Below are 14,453 nucleotides of genomic sequence, written 5' to 3' on the forward strand. Positions count from 1 at the left end.
CCTTTCTCATGCAGTACATATCACCATGGGCCAGTTTAAGACCTTATTCCAGAGGTTTGAGATTGAGGCATGGTGTGAGGTTGCATACTCGACTTTGCAGAGACTTGAGGCTCTATACACTTTGTGACACACGAGGTGGAGATGGAGAAGCATGTCCTAATGTGATGTCCCTATCATTGCCTTTTTATCAATGGGATACATAGATATGAGCAGCATCCCGACCAGAGATGTGCATACGAGGTCACCTGGTTCAGGTCCTGACTTATGAAATCCACCGTAGGAGATGACCGTAGATAGCAGGAGATTGTAGACGACTTCTTCATAAGTGAGAGGAGGTAGTACCCAGCTCTTCCTCCTAGCTTTGTTATTATGGACTGCTCATTCATGTTACTAAGATGATAACCCTCTCTCTCTTCTCCTCGCATTTAGGCTAAAGGTGCAAACCGATCAGGATAGCTTGAACCGAGACCTTGACTTTCAGACACGCCAGGTTAGTAGGATAGCTTGAACCGAGACCTTGACTTTCAGGCACACCAGGTTAGTAGGAGACTGAACACAAATCCCACGAGCATCATCCATCCAGGGGCTTCGTCATTGCAGCATTTTGGTGGTAGGCAGCATCATGCTGCCTTTGAGTATACCTAGAAAGGAGAGTTGAGGACAGCAGCAGCTGATCTCAGACATGCTCCAGAGACACCAACACTCTTGATGGGACCCCAGTCAACTCCACACGGAGCTTAGACTACTAGGACATGAGAGGAGCTACTCATGACCAACACTTGATTCATGGTACATGTTAGGACACGAAAGGAACTACCCCTAACACACAGAGTCTTTCCTGTAGTTCCTAGGATCAGCGGTATTTTATTTTATCTTTGCTTTTGGGTGGGTAATAGACACCTCCCCTGGGGGGTGTCCTTTTCTTTCTAGATACCTTCCTTTGTTCATTCAGTGTCCTTCGATCAGACCCTTGGTATTTAGGATCTCAGGATACAGCCACCGCCAGAAAGAATAAACCTTTGTACTTTCACGTCAGTCTCTTGGTCTCACATGCTTTGTCGGCCTTTCACAGACATTAACTAATAAACCTTTCGTTCTTTTTTTCTTTCACGCATGCATGTACACACGCACAAGTTCAGTTCACCATGAAACCAACAGTGTAAGCTTGCTTGCAAGAGGGTGTGCATCTCTAGTGAGGCTAGAAGGATAGTGTCTCCAAGTGTTTCCAAGTCCACTTCCAGCGTGTTAATAGGTAGTCCCTCCTTTTTGACTCTCTAGTTAGACCAACAGTTATATATGCAAAAGACACTTGGGCAATATACCTTAGAGAGGATGAGTGGGTCGACTTGGCTAATTTACAGGTCATGATGCTCACTCATGATCTAGGGGAAGAGGTGCACTCCACATGATATTATACTTTGCAGAGTTTTTAGCTAGATCAGGTGCCTCATTCCAGATCATCACCTACTAGATTGAGCTAGATTATGGCCAAACCATATGAGGGCAAGAGATTACCATGGATGCCTCTCTCATCATCCACGTAGATTATGGTTGAGGGGGATGAGTAGAGTTGGTACGCTGGTGACAAGATGGTTTCAGTTGTGTGTGTGTGTTTGCGTACATTTTTGAATGAGATAGCTTTTTACCAAAAAAAATGTGTGTGTGTGTGTGTGTGCATGTGATACTTATGTACATACATACTAAAATCATGCATGGTCTAAGATTAATCCCTCTGGACTTGCACATGGCATTTGTTTATGTTTAAGGGGAATAGAGCCCTGGTTTGAAGCTTTATGAAAGTGTGAGGAGAGCTAGATGCCGAGGATGGTCTAAGTTGTGTGGAAATGTCCATGGGCTTTCTAAATTTTGGTGCTTTGTTGAATTTTAATGCAGCCTTATAGTGTGAATACACTCACAGGAACAGAGCAACAAGTCTTAGAAGAACTTGCAGTGCTAGGACTAGTGCAGCTCCAACAGGTCAACTCTGAACCAGTAAAGTTATTTTATCTATGCTCAACAATTTCTTTCATGACTGAACGTTATCTGTAATCTACCCAGGGAATGAGGGAGCGCTGGTTCATACCCACAAAGCTAGCTGCAAACCTTGCTGCCACTGAAGCTTCTAGTGGACGTTCTGTAGAGGCAAGTATGCTGTAACTCTGTCTTAATTGTTATAACCTTCTTATGTACTAGCAGTTTCTCTAAATTCTTGTCCCATCTTGCTTGGTATACCTGCCAACAGGGTGTTTTAATTGTTGAAACCAATTTCCGACTCTATGCATATACAACCTCCAAGCTCCAGACTCAGATTCTTCGTCTGTTTGCAAGGTAGGTTGGCTAGCACCTAATCATCTGGCAGTTTTGGGACATAATATATTGAGTTTGGGTAACTGGTAGGATTACGTTCTTCCTTTCATAGAAGCATTTGCAAATTCCTTTGCAGGATCGAGTACCGACTTCCTAACCTTGTTGTTGGGGCACTGAATAAGGAAAGTGTGAATACAGCATTTGCAAGTGGCATCAATGCTGAGCAGGTCTGTGCTTTATATTTAATTTCGTTCAGTTTTGAAGTACTCTACCTTCTTATTAAATCTCAAAGTGAAGCATGCTGAAACAAAGGGTGATAATGAAAATAGTTTTGAGCCTAGCTTCAATGTAATGGTTTTGCAAATTGAGAAAATATATGGTTGTTAGGATGGAATTGTGCCTTCCCTTCTCGGAAAGGGAAAATATAGAATGCACACGTTTCTCTTGCTGAGGGTTTTAAAGGAGCCGGGTCTTGCACCCTGCCATAGAGCTTAAAACAAAGGCAGAAATGCAATGCATTTTGAAAATGTGGAACAAAGGGACTGGAAAGTTTCAGAGAGTATTTTCTGGATGAATGAAGACATGGAGTAGCAGGACTGTATTGTATTTTGCTATGGAAACCAGCTACAATTAGATTTGCAGCTGTGGCACCTTGTTTTGTTTTGGAGATTGTTTTATTTGCACACATCCTCGAAGATGCCCCAAATACCGTGATAGAATATGAAATTCTATACAATGACCCACATGGTAGGTATTTCATGATATATTCAGATTCTGGTCTTTATAGATTCTTTTGGCCTTCCGCAGACATCAATAAAGCTTTCTTTCTTTCTTGATCCTTGCCTATCCTTTCTGAACTCATCCCTCAATAATCCATGACACTTAAGACGGTCCGTTGCACAAGATGGGATGGATCTTGGGCTCTATGCAAAAAGTTTAAGGCTATACTCATCTGGGGCACACTGGGAAGGCTTCTCCACTCTCTTGGTCAGTCTGCTAAGGGTGCCTGTTAGAAAACTGAAATCCCACCAGAGGGTATCCTGCAGCGGAAGACTGATAGATTAGCCCAGGAATTACATGTTCGCTATGGATTCAAGCTTCATCAACAGGTGTGTACTTCACAACCATTCATGTGTGTGTAGACTAGCAAATGGACTATGCTCAAAGACAATATAGAAGCAACTCTTATATGTTTCCATCCATTCACAAACTGGACAAGATACAATGCCAAAAAGGTTCTACTATATGCCTGTCACCTGTAGATCTCCGAGCCTGCTTGCTCCACTGAGCTTATGTAGACTCTCCGTCCAAAGGATCCATTCCACCTTGCTGTCCGGAAACTCAGCCTAGATGGGCAGCTCCTTGAGCTAAATCTGCAGCCCTCTGTAGGTCACCTTCACCTCTTGTTTATAGGCCCAAGGATGGTCCTGCTCGTGCTCCTTCCTGCTCTTGGATTGCTGCTCCAAGTGATGTGTTACGAGGCCTCTAGGGCCACCTTTTATAGGGCTGGATCCCCTGCCAAATAGCCGACCCAGATGGCCGACTTTCTGCCCCCTACCAGCCGACTTTAGGGGAGGGCCTATAAATAGCCCCCTAGAGCTCCTTTGCTTGATTTGGTTTGGCCCACTTTGGCCACATGGCTTCCATCCATTGGACCAGGTAGTTCCACCTTCTATCCTCTGCCCCAAACCTGCCCATATGGTCCAAAACCTTTGCTGAACCTGTTTTCCCTGTGCATTTCTTTCCTCTCCATGTTTGAGCAGCATCTGGATCCAGATCTGCCCTCTGTGGTGGATCTCCTCTGCCAGGTACTTTCATATTCTCTCCCTGCCCACATGACTGATCATGTGCTGCCCATGTGGCAGCCCCATGCCCATCACTTCTCTATGGTCCACCCCCCGATGCACTCCTCATATGGTGCCTCACAAGTGGGAGGTGACCAGTCCTATTCCAACAGTGCCTCCTTTACCCTCTTGTTGTTTCTTTTTGTCATGGGCCTCAGGGTACTATTTGCAAGGATACGACTTTGGCCTTATATACCTACATTTTTGATTTACCAAGTGCATGAATGCTTGATTTGAAGTTTGCAGATGATACAATCCTTTACGTGGAGTATTTGATCCCAAAATCTTAAAGAGGGTCCACCAACTTCTTAAGCATTGTGGCATCTGTTTACGGAGCCTCATCAATTGGAATATTCAAGTCCTTTGGTCTCCTCTCGGCCTTGGTGAACCCCTTTACCTAAGGGTGGGCTGAGGACTTGTTGGTTCTTTTAGGCCAAACGTTCAGTACCTTGGCTATTGGAGGTGATTGACATCGTGATCTACCGACAGTATGCTCGAATGCTTGATCATACTTGTTGCAAGCTCTTGTATTGGAACATTGCCTAGCTTTTTCTTGCTTGTAGAGAATTGATGTGGATTGGTGGGTGCTTACTTGTGGCCACATCCTGGTATGTGGTGAGAAAGAGGGCATGTTTTTGTTTTCCTATCAATAGAGAATCCTCTTTCATAGGTGTGGGGGTCGTTTCCCATGTGGATTTCCTCTCTCCACACTTTAGGAGACTTTTTCACAAGCAAGAGGTGTTTCCACTACTTCGAGTAAGGTTTTCCAACTTGCCACCAATGAGGATTGTTATCTAGAATATTGAGGGGCCTTGGTGTTGTGCCTCATCACCACTGAAAGGCAACTAATTTGTAATTACCTTCATCCACTTGTCACTAGGGGTATTACTGAAATTCTCTTTATTCAAGAATACAAGTTGGATGGTAAAGATTTGCAAAGTTAGGCAAAATTCTTGGCCACTTTTTTCAGGTGCGAAGCGATCCCACGAAACACTGAAGCATTGGCAGCTTGTTTGTAGTTTAAAATGGTATCATTTCATGTCTAGAGTAAAGTCAAACAAGGCTTACTACCTTACCTTTAGAACTCACCCCCCCATTTTTTTGATGTTTAATTATTAGGACAAGGTTTTTCCCCCCTATTTATAGGGCGGGAGATCTGCCTCAGATAGGTACAAGTCAAGCAAGATGAGATCTGTGACATCTCCCTCTTCATGTATGAGGTGGGCTTGCCCGTTGCTCGAGAGAGTTCTAACTCCAGTGCGGATGTGAACTACTTCTCCTAGTTGGTCATGTTGCTTTTGGTTCCCACTAGACCCATCATCATGCACTAAAGTGTTGCGTGTCCTTTGAGGAGTCATCTCCCGCATCATTAGCCTGTGGTCAACATTAGCCACCTGATGGTCATGCCCCGCTTCGGTATCAGACTGTCAGAATGGTCATTCACCCATTCGGTACTCTCCATGTCCTCTGCTTCCGTGTCACTTGTCTCCATGGTACTATCAGTGTCATCAGTGTCCTCATCCTCTATGGTTGTGGAATGGTCCTCATGAGGGTTGGTGCCACCCATGTCGTGTCATCATTGGATCATCTTGCTCATTTTCTCTAATCACTCTTGTGACCTCTTCACCACCTTCCTAGATATTTGTGGATACCATCCTCCTATACATGTGAGGGTTGCTGCAGAGGCCGAAGGGCATTGTGTGATAAGCGAGTCCACCTAGACTAGTTGACGGAGATGTATCAAGGCTTGCTTCTTGTATTGCCCACTTTGAGGCTGGTTGTCACAGTCTGGAGAACCTATTTCCACGGACAAGGATCCCAAGACTCACATCTAGTCTAAGATAGCAACTTCATCTTTGTCTTGGACAGCATGATCCAACAAGTAGGTCAAGCTTTCGAAACCCTCCAGAGCATGTGCCTCCTCTCTTCCATCTTGGTCACCTCCAATGGGCCAGTCCCCAAGAGCCCAATGCTCCTCTTCTACTCTGGCTTGCTCTTTGAAATCCTCTTCCCCTAGTTTTAGGGGTCGGTGCCTTGCCTTTCCCATAACCATATCTATTTCCAGGGGTGTGGATCCCAAAGGCAATCAAACTTCATTAGTTGCCCAATCTTGAGTGGCCTTTGCTGACCGCCGCAACCATGGTCTACCAAGAAGTAGAGGATACGTTTGTTCATCCTCGGTCATATCCAGTACAACAAAGTTGGACAGGAATATCACACCACCAATCTCTCATGTTAACACCTTCGACTACTCCCATAGGCTTCACTTTGTGTTGATCAGCCATGCGGACTTGGAAATGGACGTCAGTTGTCAACTTCAAACCCAGTCGTTGTAGCGTACCTTTCAAAGAGGACCCTCTTGAGCCACTCGGCTCTCCAGTTCATGAGGGATACGTTGCTCCAAACGCTCCACATCTTTTGCAGGTTGATAGTTCATGCGTAGCTCCATCTACTTCTTTGGAGCCTGGATAAAAGAGTTTCCCACACGCTGCCATCCATTTGATCTGAATCTTACATTGGGTATGGGATCCCCTAGCACTCGTGTTGGAGTTTGTTACATTGGGTATGGGATCCCCTAGCACTCGGGTATGGGCCTCCAACACATATGCTTCCCTCTTCAAATATACAGGCCCCACAATTATCACTCAGGAAGCCCTTAGTTCTCATGCCTCCTCGGAGACCTTGTACTACATATGTGAAAGACACACCATTGGCAACTCTGAGTACTTCGGACACTCGTCTTGGACCTATTGTCTTTGAGGCGGACTCTTACCTATTCCTGCTGACTGCCCACAGTGGCAACACACTCCATGAAAACGATATGCTGTCCCACTATCTAGCTTCATCATTGGGAAAGTCATTCTCTATAGTTCTTTGAAGGGTATTTCCGAAGCTGTTCCATGCTTTCAGAATAACAGCCATGAGAGGAGAGGAAGGAGATCTGAGGTGTGCTGAAGTAAAAATCTATCTGGTGCTGCCTTCCTGGTCTCCACTTGAAGAAGGGGTACATTACTGTATGCATTGAATAAAAAAGTCATTCCACGACTTCTGCCAAGCATAAGTCCCGTTAGTTACAACCTTGTAAAGTAGGACCTTGCACTGCAAATCTAGGTCTATGATATTAAGACCCCCTTCCATGTGGGAAAGATTAAGGTCTCCCAAGCCACCCTGGCTATAGTATCTATGGTGCCATCTAGTCCATTCCATGACAAGTTTCTTATGGGTCTCTTTGAGCTGAGTAATGCAATCCCTAGAGCTGTACTAGCAAGAGCAAATATACCAAGTTGTGGCCAATAGAACCTAGTGGACAACCACCACCTTAGAAGCCAGGTCCAATTTGGTTGAACTCCAAAAAATGGATTTTCCTCCCGATGCTGTCCAACATAGGAGCAAATTGCTGTGAAGATGAGATACACATACCAACCTGCCATCCTACGTACTTGACGGTAACACCCCTCTGAATCCAAGTCATCCCAAATTAGCCCCCCAATTTGGAGTGTCCTCGTCAGATGTAGTACAAAACAAATCCACGGCTTCCCTGAAAAAAGTGAGAGCCTGAGGGTTCCTTGTTTGCTCTGAGGAGCTTTTTATTTTGCCCCTTCTAGGATGTTCTTTTTCATGCTTGCATAATGTATTCCCGCATTAATTTTGCTCTTGCGGGTTCTGTTCATACTTAATAGAAGTCATTTTCTTGAAATAATAATAATAATTTAGTCATATTTCTCTAAAACCCTTTACAATGTAAACTCAGCAATGCTCTCTAGCTTCTGTGTATGTCTACAATTGCTCTACGACCTTGGTGGATTTATTTTGGGTTCATCTATTACATTGCTCTTTTATTTTAATTTAGGTATTTTCTTTTAGAGATTTGAAAATATCAGCTGACACATTCTCTTTGCTTTGTAGATCATATCTTATTTACAACACAATGCTCATCCTCATGTTGCACAAAAGGTTCCATCTGTCCCAGAGACCGTTGCAGATCAGGTTTGTACTAGGTGCTCAAGGGAGATTTTGAACTGCTTAATAAAGGCTCAAGTATATTAGAGGCTAATACATGTTATCCCCACTTTCAGATATAGGGGATAATAAAATTCTAAACGCAAGGAAAGTTAACTTTTAAAGCTGATTGTGTAAAAGAACCAATATGATAGTGGTCAAATATCACATACAACAAGTTGTTTGGGTCTTATAAAATCAGAGGTTTTGAAACAAGCCTGGAATGTTGCACTAATAGAGTATAAAAAAGTAAGTAAATATTTCAACATTATCTATCCACATCCAAAGATGAAGCTTATAGTATCTATTGAACTTTGTGAACAATGGAATGCAAATTTCAAACCTTACGATTATTTATCATTCATCTTCAAAGCAGACAAACCCCACTTTTTGGATTTCATTACAAAATTGTGGGGTACAAAAGTTAGTCCACTTGGCGAAAGGTCATCATCTTTGGCGACCCCTTCCTTTGTTGAATTCTGTATAAACATTTAAATGAAAGAAATCAAAGATACATAAATAAATAATGAGTATTTGCAGTGGGACTGTGGGGAGTGGGAGTGGATTGATGTAGGGAACCATGAGAAGAGCCTTCCGTTCTTCTGCTACACAATTAGCAATGCTAGGGCGTCCAAGCTCAATCTTATGTGCTAGAAGCCTACCAGAGCTCCTTAGCGGGAGAATTTGCAGATTTCTACAATCATGCAGAAATCTTTTTGGAGAAGTGGGAGTCCTTAGGCATAGAAAAATGGCTATTTTCTTTTGGCTTTCGATGCATGGAGGGATTGCGGTGAACCTATGGAGGTCAAGGTTTGGATTAACCCCTACTTACCCTTGCTGCCTTCTGTTGAGGAGCCCCCTCTGCATCGTTTATGGGTTTGCGCACATGCGAACGCAATCTGGAAGGGGAGTGCTAGACTTTTGAATACTTTTGTTCCTTCCCCCATCTTCATGACCCAGGGATCGATGGCCTGATTCTCTCTTTCAGGGCCTGAGATCTTTTATGAGATGCATAGCTCTTGTTGTGCTCTTTCGGTTCGGCGACAATTAGTCAAGTTGTGCTCTTTGGTGATATTCCTCCTCCTTACAAACTTGCACATGCCTTAGTAGATATTTTCATGGGAGACCTAGCGAGCATTTTAGATGGAGATTTAGATGCACAGAGCCACTTGAGTGGAGAGGCTTATGTTTTTTCTTGGAGTCAACCATAGGTTTGAGGTGGCATTTTCAGTGTCAGCTTTGGAGCTTTACTGGCTCTTCTTGATGGGCCGATTTTTTGACACATTCAAGGTATTTTTTTTTTCATGCTTTGCATGATGTACTGTTTCCATGAGCTTTGCTCTTGGAGATTTTTAAATACTTAATAGAAGTCTTTTCATTTCCTCAGAATGTAGTAAATAAAAATACCTCCAAGCAGCAAGGAATTTTACAAAATGATGGTTGTTATTATTGTGACTAGAGACCGCTGCTCCAATGTCAATTTGCATCAGTCCATCCTTGAATCATCAGGACTATATGCAGCCTCTTGGTACCTTTGATGGACTCCAACCTGACTTTTTTTCCTGTATTGCTCTGAGCAAGAATTGTAGCTCTCAGCAAAACAATCAAATTTAGGCAGTTTGGATCAGTTCCTACCCTCAAAAGGGGTGATTTGCAGCAGCACTACTGTTTTCTCAGTTATACACCAGCCTTAAAAAATGAATATGTCACGTTTGAGTCAATGAAGAAGAGAGGACTCTTGAGATCTTGAAGTTAAAAAGGAGAAGAGAATGCGAGCGAAAGCACTGCCTCTCCAATCTGGCCAGTGACTCAAACGAGCATGCATTGCCGGTCTCATGGTGAAAATAGGTCTAGAAAAGACAACCCCTAAGTAAGTGTAGGAGGAGACAACCTCAACCGGTGACCTGTCAAACGTGAATTGCTCCTGATGCATCACAGCTCCAGAGGTGTTGAAGATCATGACCTTGGTCTTGCCAAGGTTGACCTTCAAGTCATGCGACTCACAAAAAGACTGCAGCGCATCTAAGTGTCTCTGAAGCCCCTCTGCTGAGGAGGACAAGAGCACCACATCATCGGCATAAAGCAGTAAGTGAATTAGAGTACCAGTGAGGGAGCAACCAACCCCCCCTAATGTCTACATGACACCCTCAAGATCATCAATGTAGAGGCCAATTAAGGTAGGTGAAAGAGGACACCCTTGTTTGACCCCAATCGTACTCAAAATCTCTGCAGTCCACTCAGATCCTGACCGAACTCTGCCCGAGACTCTCTCATAAAGTGCCATGACCGCCCAGATAATCTCCTTACCATAACCCAAGTCCTGCAGGCGCCTGATGAGACGAGCCCTAGGGATTGTATCAAAGGCTTTGCGGAAATCCACAAAGCAACAATAAACCTTCTGTCTCCTGGCTCTCGCCTCCCCAATAATACATCTGAGCGTGAGGATGTGGTCCATAGCCCCATGATCATGTCGGAAGCCTGCCTGCCCATATGCCCTGAGCCCCTGCATCTCTGCAAATTGACTGACCTTAGAAGAGAGAGAGAGAGAGAGAGAGAGAGAGAGAGAGATGCCTTGAGCCTTACTTTGTTGCAGATTCGTCTATGGGAGAGTGATAGCAAGCGAGTGCAGTATATTGCAGCCTGTTTCTATGACGATTTTCCATCAAAGGTCTCTCTCTCTCTCTCTCTCACGCATACATGCACTCATAGCTAACTACTGTACAAAGGTTTTCTTCTTTAGACACTTAATTCTGCAACTTCTCAAGCGTGAAAAGAGTCCTCACATTTCTTAGTAGGAAAGAAATCTTGATATAGAAAAAGGTTTTATTCCACACATAAGATGTCAAGGGCCAAAGCAGAATGGTTTACAGTTCTTTTATCAGTGGGCATGAGGAAAACGTTCTGTGCTTGTTTCTTCTTTCAGCAGTATACAAGGATATATCATAGTAGAAACAAAGAAAGTATGAATGGGAAACAAATATCTTGAAACAAAGGGGTCAATGTGTGAATCTAAGAGGAGTCTTTTGGCATTAAGAACTGGATGCAGTTATTCACCTTTAAATATATGGCAAAAGATCACAAGTAATAAAAGGTATTTGGCTTTTTAGATATAAATATTGTCCTTGCCGGAAAACTACTTTCATTATGTGTGTGTGGTAAATCGTTTTGGAAATAAGTAATGTAGGCTTCTGTTTAACAAAAGATACTTACTGGAATGAATATGTTTTCTTTTACATGCAAAGAATGGTCAATATATAATGTCATCAATGTGCAAATAGAATAGACTCCTCAGCTTTCAGTTCCATATATCACCAGTGCAGCTTGTCACAGTTTTGCTATTTCTCAAATTGAATGTCATGGCAAGAGTGATGTTTCAAGATATCAAAACGTGTATGTACAAAAACAGCAGCTAGTCCTCATTACAGATAGATAGCCTCCTCGTTTTAGTATATATAAATGAGTAATAAAACAAATCTCCGGAGTGTCGAAAGAAACTCAGTACGAAGACTTTGTATAAATGGATGCTCAAGTATGTGTGGGCGTGTGGATTTGTATATGTGAGCATATTTTTATACTATGGTCTACACCCACTGTTGGGTGCTCGTGACGTCAGTGGGGATGTCATATTAGCTAGTCCCTGCTATGCATGATGGAGTTTATGGTTTTCAATCTTATGAGTGACTATCGTGAGATTGAAACTGCACTATGTTGTGTTTTTAGAGGATGACTTTGGGAATGTTCCTGGATTCATCTAGGTATAGGCTTATTTATTTGTTTTGGGCTGGTTGACTCACCTTTGAGTCATAGGTTGGATCGTCTTCAAGCCTTAGACCTTAGACCTAGGCAACTCCCTACAATAGAAATTGTCCATTCTGCCCAACCGTGATGATGTAAGGAGGTCCTACTTGACTTGCCTTGAGGCAAGTATGTCTCCAAGTACGACCCATATTGTTGGGTTTGATTACATGGTTGCGCCCTCATGGGAGGGTCTCGAAAGGTTGAGGTGTTGCATGGAAAGTCTGATTGGTCAATCAGACGTATTGAGCACATGGGCGATTGCTCATTGGTCTAAGAGAAACTTACCTTGCATGGTTCTCTCGTGGCATGGCGGTCTTCTCCTCTAGAGGGGGTGTCTATCATGCATGGCTTCTACAAAACTGGAGCGCTACGAAAAGGATGGTCCTTTTGTCCAAGCTCTCTCGATGAGAGTTGGTCGTGGAGTCTATACGTTGAGCCGCTAGTCTTCTAGAGAATATAGATAAGCAAGTCTTGTAATAGAGCAGCTGCTCTATGTTCTAGGGTCCATAGGTGTTGTCAATTTTGTAACACAGCGACAAGCCCTGTAGGGATGAGCTATGCCCTTTTTCTAAGCATATCCTTTTGCAACTAGCCTTGCCATTGTACCAATCAATGGACCCATCTGGTTTTCTTTTGACTTTGAAAACCCACCGTGTACCTATGGCATTCTTACTTGGTGGCAAATCCACAACATCCCAAGTCTGATTTATTATGAATGAAATGCAACTCATCGTGCATGGCATTCATCCAATGAACATTATCTTTTGCTTCTCCAATTGTCTCAGGCTCCTCCTCATTAAGAAGAGTACCTGGAGAAGCTGATTCAAGTTTCAACTGAATGAGCTCCCTCCATGTGCCTTACTGCACTACGAGTTAGGCAATGGAGCTTCAAGCCTACTCTCCCTGAGAGTCTGAAGCAACCAATGCAGGACTGTTTTGGCTGCGTGTATCTCTTGAATTTCTTGCCTGACAACTTCATCCACATGCTGAGGTTGTACCAATTCAGCTGGGGGCTGAATCTGTACTTGTGGAGCTGGCGGAGGTTGCTGTAAATTCTGATTTTCAGCGGGGGAACCAAATGCTATAGGAAGCATCCCCTCAAACACATCATCTGAAGAGGCCGGAATCTGAAATTCAGCATTTGTATGTGCAGAATTTTCAGAGAATATGACATCTCTACTGACAAAAATCTTGCGTGTAGCAGGATTGTAAAGACAATAGCCTTTGCTTGTGAACTATATCCCACAAAAATGCATTTTAGTGCCTTATCTGACAACTTGTGTCTGAACTCCACATGCACGTGGGCATATGCAACACAACCAAAAACTTTGAAGTGGTCCACTGAAGGCTTTCTCTGATGCCATGCCTCATAGGGAGTGATTGTCTTCAAAGCCTTTGTAGGAGCCCGATTTAAATTATAGCTGGCACACATGAGGCCTTCCAGCCAAAACCTGTGAGGCAACTTCTTACTTGTGAGCATGCATCTATCCATTTCCATGGTGGTGCGATTCTTCCGCTCAGCTTTGCCATTTTGTTGAGGTGTAAGCCTCACTGTAAGCTGATGCATAATACCATTTTCTTTCAGAAATGTCTCAAATTCATGAGACATGTACTCCCCCCCCTCGATCTGTGCGAAGTGTCTGCACCTTGAGTGCTGTCTCATTTTCAACCATAGCCACAAAGTGTTTGAAATGCATAAACACTTCTGATTTTGCCTTGAGACCATAAACCCAAGTGTAATTGGTAAAGTCATCTATGAATGTAACAAAATAGAGATAACCCCCAAAAGCAGGTGTCCTCATGCGACCGTAGACATCACTGTGAATAAGCTACAATTTTCTTGTAGCTTTCACTGCACTATCCTTCTTGAAGGAAAGCCTATGCATTTTGCCAAGAATGCAACCTTCACATGCATGAGGAGGAGGGGACTCCAAAGGAGGTAATGCATCAACCATATCATACCTCTGAAGTGTCATTAAGCTGCCATAGCTCATGTGCCCATACCTGGCATGCCACAACTCCGCATTGTGCATTGCAGTAGTGGGAGTGCTAACTGATAATGCAAGTTGGGATCTTTTATAATATAAATCAAGCTGGAAAAGACCCCGATACAAAGTGCCAGACAATCTCAAAGCATATTCATTTTCTTTGTCTCTGACTGCACACTTGTCATCATAAAAAACAACCTAAAATCCTCCTCGATTGAGTGAGGACACTGAAAGCAAATTCTTCTTTATACCTGGCACATAGAGTACATCTGAAATTCTGAAATCTGTGCCATCAGTGGTGTGAGAATAATATCTCCCACTCCACATACTGAATGAGCTTTGAAGACCACTACCAAAATACCAAGTATGTAGTGTCTCATCAACACTGAAAGAGCATTCATCCTTTGAAGGATCGTAACTTCAAGTCAAAAAAACGTATGGGTCATCATCATTAGTGGCTGTAGTATCTGAACTACCCACTGAAAAATCTGAAGTGCAAGTCAAAAAGGCATAGTGC

At 43.3% G+C, this 14,453-nt stretch overlaps 1 protein-coding gene across 5 annotated transcripts in view; it reads left to right on the forward strand.

Annotated features, from left to right (window-relative positions):
- The window catches only part of LOC147901269 (transcription factor-like protein), a 75,748-nt gene that overhangs the window by 36,461 nt on the left and 24,834 nt on the right, over positions 1-14,453 (forward strand). For 4 of the 5 annotated variants that reach the window (XM_087375882.1, XM_087375884.1, XM_087375885.1 and 1 more), the window contains exons 9-14: positions 1,894-1,977; positions 2,059-2,142; positions 2,243-2,328; positions 2,444-2,534; positions 8,058-8,138; positions 10,744-10,818. In XM_087375882.1, coding sequence (XP_087232008.1) covers positions 1,894-1,977; positions 2,059-2,142; positions 2,243-2,328; positions 2,444-2,534; positions 8,058-8,138; positions 10,744-10,818 — 501 coding nt within the window. The remainder of the gene's footprint in view (positions 1-1,893; positions 1,978-2,058; positions 2,143-2,242; positions 2,329-2,443; positions 2,535-8,057; positions 8,139-10,743; positions 10,819-14,453) is intronic. The other variant, XM_087375886.1, reaches the window with a different exon arrangement.

Source organism: Dipteris shenzhenensis, chromosome 6 (assembly GCF_047967505.1).
Source record: "Dipteris shenzhenensis isolate YYH24624 ecotype China chromosome 6, Dip_SZ_1.0, whole genome shotgun sequence".
Classification (NCBI taxonomy): domain Eukaryota; kingdom Viridiplantae; phylum Streptophyta; class Polypodiopsida; order Gleicheniales; family Dipteridaceae; genus Dipteris; species Dipteris shenzhenensis.